General features: G+C 42.3%; 1 protein-coding gene across 4 annotated transcripts in view; it reads left to right on the plus strand.

Annotated features, from left to right (window-relative positions):
- LOC122871897 (adhesion G-protein coupled receptor G7-like) overlaps positions 1 to 10,985 on the plus strand; it is a 34,416-nt gene that overhangs the window by 9,348 nt on the left and 14,083 nt on the right. The window contains exons 10-16 of one of the 4 annotated variants that reach the window (XM_044187467.1): positions 17 to 169; positions 385 to 497; positions 826 to 1,184; positions 1,830 to 1,911; positions 2,147 to 2,305; positions 2,689 to 2,845; positions 8,769 to 10,450. In XM_044187467.1, the coding sequence (XP_044043402.1) occupies positions 17 to 169; positions 385 to 497; positions 826 to 1,184; positions 1,830 to 1,911; positions 2,147 to 2,305; positions 2,689 to 2,845; positions 8,769 to 8,969 (1,224 nt within the window). In that variant the 3' untranslated portion in view covers positions 8,970 to 10,450. Of the gene's footprint in view, positions 1 to 16; positions 170 to 384; positions 498 to 825; positions 1,201 to 1,829; positions 1,912 to 2,146; positions 2,306 to 2,688; positions 2,846 to 8,768; positions 10,451 to 10,985 lie in introns of those variants that run through there. The other 3 variants (XM_044187466.1, XM_044187469.1, XM_044187468.1) reach the window with 3 other exon arrangements.

Consider the following 10,985-nt stretch of genomic DNA (forward strand, 5'->3'; position numbering starts at 1 on the left):
TGTGCTCCTGTTTCAGGTGGCGAACGATACGTCTCTGTACGACTTCGCCTGTGTTTTCTGGAACTACAGTCTGAAAGATTGGAGCACTGACGGCTGCTCTAAAGGAAACGCTTCAGACGGAGTCGTGAGATGTTTCTGCAACCACACCACCAACTTCGCCGCTCTCTGGGTGAATATATTAGACTAAAGCTTGTTTCATTAGACTGAGCTCAGATCTAACAAACTGCTGGAGGGGGAAATCGAATGATTACAACTGGGTATTTAATCATAGATGGAAACTTTCTGGTGAAGCTTCTTCTTCAAAGAAAGACTCAAATACAAAATGAGAAAACGCATCATGATGACGGAAGTTTTGTGAAAACTTTGATTGTGTTTCTGTTTCAGTCATTCAGAGAGAAATATGAATATGCAGAAGCCCTGGACGTGATTTCTATTGTTGGACTGTCTTTTTCTATTCTGGGTTTGGTTGTGACGATCATTCACCACCTTAAAGAGAAGTAAGACATTATAGATTATATAAAAACTGTATTTTACTGTATTGCTGCTCGTGCTGCACAAAAATATTGCAGTTTGCACAAATTTGCACAGAAAAGTTTACTTTGTCACTGTCCACATCTACTTACTTCAGGGCAGGGAGAGCCTCGTGCTCGGAGTCAGATCTGAACACACAGACATGAAACACACTTTCATTCATAAACGTCCATGAATCCACTTTGAAATCAGACTCCAGAACGTGCCTGAGAAACTTCTGGTTTTAAGTTTTCTTCAGTATCTTCAGTTTATTTTCAAAGTATTCCAACTTTGTCTCAAATCGTCTCTGTCTAGCTTTCAGAGAAACTCTAGTGGGGGGCAGAATAACAAGAACGCCAAGATGGTGCTGCTGTGTATCTACATCAGCCTGCTGGCCTTCATCATCACCTTCCTCTCTGGAGTTGGAAACTCCAGCAGACAGAACGACGCTCAGGTGGAGGTCGACACTCCGGACAACAACATCCCGGACTCTGATGAGCACGTGGAGCCGGACAGAGGCTTGTGCTCGGCGGTGGCGGCTCTGCTGCAGTTCTTCCTGTTATCCACCTTCTCGTGGAACAGCGTGTACGGCACCCAGCTGGTGCTGCTGGTCCGGACGATGCGCCGCAGTCTTCCTCCATACTGGACTAAGCTCAGCCTCGCTGTGGGATGGGGTACGAGATTTAAAGGGAAAGTTCAGACATTTGTGACGTTTTTAATTCTGCTTTTCCAGGCGGCTCGGTAGCAAACTGATGAGTGTCGTTCATGTGTGTTTTTCTTTTATACTTGTATGGACTGATGGTTTTACATAAGGCGTCCACTATAATGATAATACTGGTGGTGGTAACACAGGCCCTTTAACCCTCCTATTTATCATTTATAATCATTTTAAAATCATCGTTGTTATTATTATAATATTACGACACATAACCCCCATAAAACTGCAAATTGTCATTTTTACTCTTTACTCTTATTGTACGGATTACATAAACAAGATTTGTTCCCTTTGGGCAGAGCCAGGCTAGCTGTTTTCCCCCATTTCCAGTCTTCATGCTAAGCTAAGCTAACCAGCTGCTGGCTGCGGCTTCATGTTTAGTGTGCAGAAGCGAGAGTGGTATCAATCGGAACATCTGACTTTTTTTAAACAAATTACCGCTGAAATACGTCGCTCGGAGCCAAAACAACCCAAAACTTCCTTCAGCCTCCATGATGATTTTTTGAAACTCAATATCAACAGTGTGCTGGAAGAACAAGTGTGATTTTAAATGTTGAATTTAAAGCCATTTTAATTGTTGTTTTAACTTCCTGTCTCCTCTTAGGAGTCCCGGCTGTCGTCATGGCGATCACACTGGGAGCCACCTACAGGGTCGACAATCCTCTGGGATACAGACAGGAAGAATTGTGGGTCCATTACTATCATTATTATTTACATCACTTTTTCTTTTCTTTAATCGTTTTCAAATTCTACATTTTCCTGTTGAACTCTTTAAATTGACTAAATTTAGGATCTTTGGAAACTTTGGATCTAAATCAGAACTGAAAATAAAGTTCTGTGTGTTTTCTCAAAGGTTTGACAAATGTAGTTTCCGTCCTCGACACAGTTCATATTTCACATTTGTTATTCTCTGTCCTCTAGTTGCTGGCTTGCAGCTCTGGATAAGGCCAAGCAGTTTAACTTTGGGAAGCCAATGTTTTGGGGTTTCCTCCTTCCGGTCGGTCTGATCCTGATCTACAACATTGTACTGTTGGTTCTGGTCTCTCTGACGACATGCAGGACAAACCCCAACCTGAACAGGTAACGCCATCTAAAAAGGCGTCTCATTACCCGTCCTCTCTGACGTCACGTGTTCACAAACTTCCTCTTCAACTTCCCAGAAACACAGTATCTTAAAACACTGGAGATTTCGGGCATGAAGTCGTAATAGAATAAAGTAGGTTCAAGAGCAAAACAAAGAAATCTCGTAATATTACAACTTTTATGGGTTCATTTTCAACTTTATTCTGAAAATACTGCAATATTATTCTTTAAATATTTCAACTTTGTTCTTGAAATGTGTCTGTCTCCCTCGTCACAGCGGCCCTAAAGCTCTGAGGCAGTCATCGGTTTAGTGAGAAATGTTTCCTCTGACGAAACATTAGAGGATAACTTTAATTCCCCAGCCTGTTTTTGTTGTGCAGAAACAAACGTTCGTCTTTCACGAAGAAGTTCCTCACCAGTTTGTCTCTGTCAGTCTCACTGGGTCTGTCCTGGACTCTGGGGTACCTGGTGCTTGTCACTACAGGACCCTCCCACCTGGTCTTCAGCATTGTCTTCTGCCTCTGTACAACCACACAGGTATGTCAGCTTGATAGAACTTCTAGACTTTATATGAACATATTATGAATGTGTTTCTAAAGTATGAAGCGGCTCCAGCTTCCAGTTCTACACCGTTCTGCTCAAACATACAGTTGACACAGCACCTCGCTTCAAATCTGACTAAAAATATACACTAACTATGAGGGCTATCCAGGCCGACCTGAAGGTGAAAATCAGGGAGGCCAAGGAGAAGTACAGGAGGAAGCTGGAGCGGAAACTCCAGCAGAACAACATGAGAGAGGTCTGGAGCGGCATGAAGACCATCACTGTCTTCAGATCAACTGGCAGCAGAGGAGTTGAAGGTAGCTTGGACAGGGCCAACAAACTTAATCTGTTCTTTAACAGATTCGACACACCGACCCCTGCTCATCCCCCCTCTAACTCAGCTGCTGTCGGCCCTCAAGCTCCTCTGGGTACTCTGCTCCCCCCTACCCTGTGCCCCCCGGCTATGTGGAGTCCTTCAAAATGTCTTCAACCTGAGCCTGAGTCTTCAAAGGGTCCCCATTCTGTGGAAGACATCATGCCTCGTTCCTGTGCCGAAGACGCCGCGTCCCAGTGGCTCCAAGGACTACAGACCGGTGGCACTGACCTCCCACAAAATGAAGACCCTGGAGAGACTAGTGCTGGAACAGCTGCGGCCCATGGTCAGACCCCTCCTGGACCCCCTTCAGTTCGCCTACCAGCCCCGACTGGGAGTTGAGGACTCCATCATCTTCCTGCTTAACCGCATCCACACCCACCTGGACAGGCCGGCAAGCACGGTGAGGATCATGTTTTTTGACTTCTCCAGTGCTTTCAACACCATCCGGCCTGCCCTGCTGGGTGAGAAGCTGGCAGCGATGCAGGTGGATGCCTCCCTCGTGTCCTGGAATGGGGACTACCTGACTGGCAGACCACAGCACGTGCGCCTGCAGCACTGTGTGTCGGACAGTGTGGTCAGCAACACTGGGGCCCCTCAGGGGACTGTCCTCTCTCCCTTCCTCTTCACCATCTACACCACAGACTTCAGCTACCACACAGAGTCCTGCCACCTTCAGAAGTTTTCTGATGACTCTGTTGTGGTGGGATGTATCAGCGGTGGTGATGAGACTGAGTACAGGGCTGTGGTGGGCAACTTTGTCTCATGGTGTGAGCAGAACCATCTGCAGCTCAATGCGACAAAGTCTAAGGAGCTGGTTGTGGATCTACGGAGGGCCAAGGCACTAGTGACCCCGGTTTCCATCCAGGGGGTCAGTGTGGATATTGTAGAGGACTACAAGTACCTGGGAGTACACATGGACAATAAACTGGACTGGGCTAAGAACACTCAAGCTGTTTACAGGAAGGGCCAGAGCCGCCTCTATTTTCTGAGGAGGCTGAGGTCCTTCAACATCTGCCGGACAATGCTGAAGATGTTTTATGAGTCTGTGGTGGCCAGTGCTATCCTGTATGCTGTTGCATGCTGCGGCAGCAGGCTGAGGGTAGTGGACGCTAACAGGCTCAACAAACTGATCCGTAAGGCCAGTGGCATTGTGGGAGTGGAGCTAGACTCTCTGGCGGTGGTGTCAGAGAGGAGGAGGATGGCCAAACTACACGCCATCTTGGAAAGTGTCTCCGACCCGCTCCATGACGTGCTGGTCAAACAAAGGAGTACCTTCAGCGGAAGACTCATCCCACCAAAAAACACCACAGAGCGCCACAGGAAGTCATTCCTGCCTGTGGCCATCAAACTCTTTAACTCCTCCCTCTAAGTGTTAGTCTGTATGACCCTAAGTCACTAAACTGGACATTGATCATTACATCTCTGCCATACTTGAATAATTGTGCAATATTCTGTGTACTACTCCCGTGCAATATTTAGTGTTCCTATGTTAGTTTTTCCTATTTATGGATATTGATATTATATACCTCCATTACTGCCGTGCAATATCTTAATAATCTCAATAAGCTACACTTAACTCGACAGTACATGCACCACTACTTATTACTTATTTTATTACATTGTATTATTATACTGTATTATCATCATCAACCGGTAAACCCACTTGGTACTTCACACTTATTTTATCTTATACTTATACCCACCTGGTACTTAGTTTATTTTCTGACTTGTTTTTATAGTGTTTTATAGTGTATTATATTTTTTTGCTAGTACTTTCTCCTGTGTGCACTGACGTAAAGGCGAGCTACTGTAACAAAGAGTTTCCCTTCTGGGATCAATAAAGTATTTCTGATTCTGATTCTAACTATCAAATAAGGAAGTGCTTGGACAAACCAGGGATGCCAAGAAACAGGTAGTGACTTATAATGTTTTGAGACAGTAGTTTGAAGATTGAATTTTTTTTTAATTAAATAACTGGAGTTATACTTTTAATTCTGAACTCACAAGAGCACATTGATTTTTGAAGTCTGAATGGATTTCCCTGAGTTCATCTGTAAAGTCATGGGTATGGGTCTTTCTTGCTAATATAACCTGCAGTGCTAACTTGCTTGTTTTCAGTTTTCTGCTGGCCTGCCATTGTCCTCATTCCATCCCACGCTGCCTTCAAAATTTAGTTGCTTAAATTTTCCTCTTGCTTATTTATATATTGTAACTTGAGACAAAGGGTGTAGGGTACGCACATCCAAACAAACTTTTACAGGTCCTGGATCAAAAAACAAACTTGAGAAGAATCAAACAAAAGATCTGCACACTGTGGCAATGGCGGCATAAAAGCTAAGCTAAACAAGGTCCAGATGCAAATTCAAGAAATGCACTTCAGGAACGGCATGAGCAGCCACATGACAAAACAACTGGATGGTGTTTTTATTGTAGTCGGTGATTTTAATCAAACAGACCTCAGATCTGCCACCAAGAAGAACCATATCAACCTTGAGGAATATACATAAGTGACATCATACATCAGCAAATGTGTTGATGATGTGGTGATCACAAAGACAGTAAAATCATTCCCCAACCAGAAAGCCTGTATAATGTATCTACTCAGAGCCAAAAAAGCTGCTTTTCAGTCAGGAGACAAGGAAGCTTACAACACCGCCAAGACTGAGAGCTGACATCAAGGAGGCAAAGCGGAGACATCAGGAGAGACTGGAGAAAGACCTCAACACCAACAACACCAAAAGATATGTGGCAGGCGATCCAGAACATCACAGGCTACAAAAGCAGTGCCCCCATTATGTGTGAGGCCACGTTACCAGATGAGCTCAACACATTTTGTGCTCGTCAGCTGTAAAGTCTACTCCGCCTCCAGAGGACCGGCCACTGTCAGTATCCACAGCAGATGTGAGAACAATCCTGCTGAAAGTGAATATGAGTGAAGCTGCTGGGCCTTAGAACATCCCTGGCCGTGTACTAAGAACATGTGCCAACCAGCTAGTTGATGTTATTACTGACATTTTTAACATAGCACAGCCACCATTGTCCCTGTACCTAAAAGTGCTTTGAGAAACTGGTTCTCCAGCACATAAAGAACAACATCCCAGCCAGTCTGGACCCTTCCCAGTTTGCATACAGAACCAACAGATCCACAGAGGATGCCATCTCCACTGCCCTCCACTCAGTCTTCACACCTTGAGAACAATACTTACATCAGAATGCTGTTTGTTGATTTCAGCAGATTGAGGTGGAGCAGGTAAACAGTTTTAGGTTCCTGGGAATCAGCATCACAGAGAACCTGACATGGTCCTCTCACATCTCCACCTGGTCAAGAAAGCTCAGAAATGACTGGATTTCTTAATTGAGAATGACTTCCGGATGGGAGCCGAAACGTCTTGATTCTGAAAACAGTGTCCAGATGACTACGACTGAAACCTTTTCTACGATAGAACACTCCTGGACGAATGAGGGACTACACCGTCTTTCTTAAGGAAACTTAAGACGGCAAAATTCCTGTGCCAAGTTTATTAACTTATTATTAACTTTTACAGAGGAGCAACAGAAAGCATCCTTACTGGAAACATGTCGTATGATGTGCTGTGTAGTGTTATGTGGACCCAAAGGCAGATGACCAGGAAGCGGTATGAGGTGAAGTAGCCGGATGGCTATCGTGTTTAATGGGGGTGATGTGGTTTACAGGCAAGTACAGGCAGACCGGTAGGCAGACAGGTAATGAACGGACAAAAGGCAGATAGGTTATCGGCTGGCAGTGGTGGAAGCAGGGGAGTGAGTCCAAGGTGGCAAACAGTTCACTAGGGAGCAGGCAAATTACAAAAATCCAAGATTCAGCCAAGGTCCAAGGGAGACAAAGAATCCAATACAAAGTCACGGTAAGAATGCCGGGGAACTTGGCACAGGAATCAGGTACCACAAAAGGTGCACCAAATGGTGACACATACAAAGGTCAGGAACACTCACAAGACAAGAACAAAACTCAAGGCAGGAATCACACCATACATAACAACACAATACATAACAACACCATGTAGTCCAACAACAATGACCCAACAATGAACAAAGAAAGAGACCCAGACTAAATACCCCAGGGGAGGTGAGACAATGAGACACAGGTGCAAACAATTAACGAAGGGCCAACAATCAAAACTGGAGGGAAAACAAAGACAGGAAGTAAAAACACAAGACACACAAGGGAAGGAGAATACTACAAAATAAAACAGGAAATGAAAAACCTTAAACTACCACAAAACATCACAAACTGGCACGGCCCAGGACCGGAGGGCTCTGCAGCAGGTGATTAAAACCGCTCAGAAGATCATTGATACCAACCTACCGAGCATCAGTGATATCGGTGAGATGAGGTGAGAACCCAAAGGATACTAAAGGACAGAACCCCCCCACCCCCACCCCCAGTCACAGTTACAGAAGCATCCGCTGTCAGACTACACAGCAGCTTCTTCCCTCAAGCTGTGAGACTGCTACTCATGCTCAGCACGCCACCATGTAAAATAGTTAGATTTTTATGAATTATTATTTATACACCGATATATCATTTTTGTATATAACATATATAACGCAACTAAATCTCATTTTACACCCCTGTGTTGTAAAATGATAAATAAATCAAACTTATAACCTTGTAAAGACAGGAAGACTTAAATTATTCGTAAAATAGTATTACCTAATGCAATGCATTTCCTGGCTCTGCTTCATGCTAAATTATCCACAATGTCATCAAAGTCCAATGTATTGACCAGTTTGCTCTCAATTGCCATGAGAGAAAGTGCCTTGAGGCAATTTAGTGTCATCTTAGTCCTCAGTTCATTTTTAATCGTGGACAGGAGAGAGAATGACCATAGTAGGACAGGTGTCCGGCTGACTGTTAATGTTATCACAGCAGCTAGCAGGATTCGGCATGGCACTGGAATCTGTAATGTTATTTTGGAATAATAAATGTGTTAATTTAAAACATTTTGCAGCATCAGCCTCAAGATTTGTTTTTCTCTCTGAGCTTTTCCGCTCCACCTTTTCGGCCCTTTATCCATATCATTTGATTATTTCCTGCTTGACCTCTGACATTACATGGATAGACGGATCCACTTAAAAGGCAGGGGGTAGGATGGTCGGTACCACTTCCTGCACCTGCCTTACAATATAGGTAGCCTACTGACAATTTTGGGACAGTGTAACCCCTAATCAGATGGGCTGTTCCAACATCAACGGGCCATAGCCACCAGGTCAAATTTTTCCTCCACATTGCTGGTGGTGGCCCCGCGGCCCACTAGGTGGACCAGCCCTTCTGGCATTTGCCCAGATGGCCAGTCCGAGCCTGTTTACACCTGATCCTACGGTCCTGTCTAAAAGAGGTTGGACTGGGACTTATTATTCTTCTGTATTGTAAATGTATAAACACACACCAAATGCAAACTCTAGAAGATTTGAAAACTACTCATATTGAGTTTGAACTGCAATAAATAAAAGGAATAAATATAGAGGCTAACCTTTGTCTTCCTGCTCTCGTGTTTTCAGGGGTTTCAGATATTCATCCTCTTCACAGCCAGAACGGCGACCTTCAGAGCCACCATGTCCCGGTCTGTCCAGTACGTCTCGTCTGTCAGCATCCAGCTCAACAACACAAAGTACAGTTTGCAGAAGTACTCGAGGAGGAAGACCAGATCAGAGTTCTACAGAGATCTGAAAGACCAGTACTCGTCCGACAAAACCCTGTAGCAACTCTAACCTTCACAGTGAAGAGATTGATGCTTTGGTGCAAATATACATATTCTTGTAAGAAAATATTTGATGAAGTGTATATTTTTCTAAATGTAGGAAAGGGTCAGATAAACTGAAAACCTGATGAAGATCCTCGTCATATCAAAAAAGCTCCTCTAATCAGTATTTTTTGTTGACATGGATCATGGAGGATAAAATAAAATGCTGAGCACCCGACATCTGCAATTTGCACAAAACGCACTCCAGAACTCAGCAGACCATGGCAACATACTGCCAGCCAGGCTAAAGAGACTTCTTTTGCCCCCAAGTGGCCAAAACTTAAATTAATGCAGCTTTACTGAAAAAGTTGTAGCAGTATTGGACAGCATTCTTTCTTGTTTTCTGTTCTGATGGCTGCTTTTTTGATGCATCCACACAAGTTTTTGCAAGAGCTTGGAAGTATACATTTTCTTTTTAAGAGTAAAAATCTGGAAATGTATCTGCATCTACTTTAAATATCAAGCAACTAACAGCTCCTTTGCATTTAGAGGAACTTATGATGTTGCTGCCTGGACGTCAAGTTTTTGGGGGTGGAAACCCCAGAGCAGACCCAGGCCCAAGTGGCTCAGCTTGAAAGAGCTGTTTTGCCACCAGTAGCTGAGGAACACATTTACATTTTATTTTGTCTGAGGTGATGATTTATGTTTTTGATAATTCATCTATAATATTTAGCTTTTTGTAAAGAATCATTTAATCTGTTGGAAGCTTTCTGCAGTTTTTCTTAAATGTTGCAGAGCTACTTTATTTTTGCATTTTGTTATTGATTGTTTAAGTCTAATTTCTGGAGTTATATTTCAGTACATTTACTCAAAAATTGCACTTTTTTTCAGTTATGAGGTATTTGTACTTTGCTTTATCATTTCTGATTTAATGCTACTTTATACTTCTACTTCTCTACTTTACAGAGGAAAATGTTTTAATCCACTACATGTATCTGACAGTATTTTAGTTACTAGTTATTTTTCTGATAAAATTTTTCATCCTCTTGTAAAATGAGATTTTTTTGTTGAAATAATACTACTAACAATTTAATTTAAATTAATTATCCAACAATATTTATAATATGCAATACACTGTGAAAGGAGCCATTCTTTATACTTTTATTTTTGAGACTTTTCTGCTGAAAATATTTCTGGAGGACATCCCTGTAAAGGAATATTTCTACATTGTTATTGTTGTGGTTATTTTTATATTAATAACGGATCAAAATGCTTTTGGTTTGATATGAAAATGTGAAGTTTTAAATCTGGAATTCAACCTCAAACTAAACTTGACTGTGACTGAAAGATATTGATGACATTTTCCTTTATGATTTTATATGTTTGACAGTAAAGGCTGATAATCACTCAGGTATGTGTCAAGACAAATGTATGATTTGTGATATTGGGTTATATGAATAAATCTGACTTGACTTAAATAAAATGTGCTTTAAATGTGCTTTTCTGTTTGTCTTCCCCGAATGGCAGACAGAGAAAATACTGTCAAATATACTACATAATGTTTTTACTTTTTACTGTGAAGATTTCACAGTTTTAAGGTAAAATCTAAACAAACCAAAACATGAAAACAGGACAGGAAGTTGCTGTCACAAAACTCACTGAAAACACAGTGAAATGAAAGTATAGAAAACAACTGACTGTAGAGTTTAACGAGGTTCGTATTGCTTTGATTCTGCATAGACGTGACTTTGCTGAACATGTGACAGTTTTACAGTCAGTGGCTGAGACAGTTTCCCTTCTGGTGATTGATTATATTTTTCAAATCAAACAAATTATAATAAAACTTTACAGAAGCTACAAATTTACAAGTTGCAGGAATTTTATCATTTGACTTTCAGGCTTCACTCACTGATTTGTGGTTGTCTTTGTGTCTGATTTCACCTGCAATCAATCAACAAATTGAACTTTATTGATATAGCACCTTGCATACAGGTAAGAGTTGTTCAAAGTGCATCACAGGTGATTTATAAGATGG

The sequence above is a fragment of the Siniperca chuatsi genome, linkage group LG24, assembly GCF_020085105.1.
Source record: "Siniperca chuatsi isolate FFG_IHB_CAS linkage group LG24, ASM2008510v1, whole genome shotgun sequence".
Lineage (NCBI taxonomy): Eukaryota > Metazoa > Chordata > Actinopteri > Centrarchiformes > Sinipercidae > Siniperca > Siniperca chuatsi.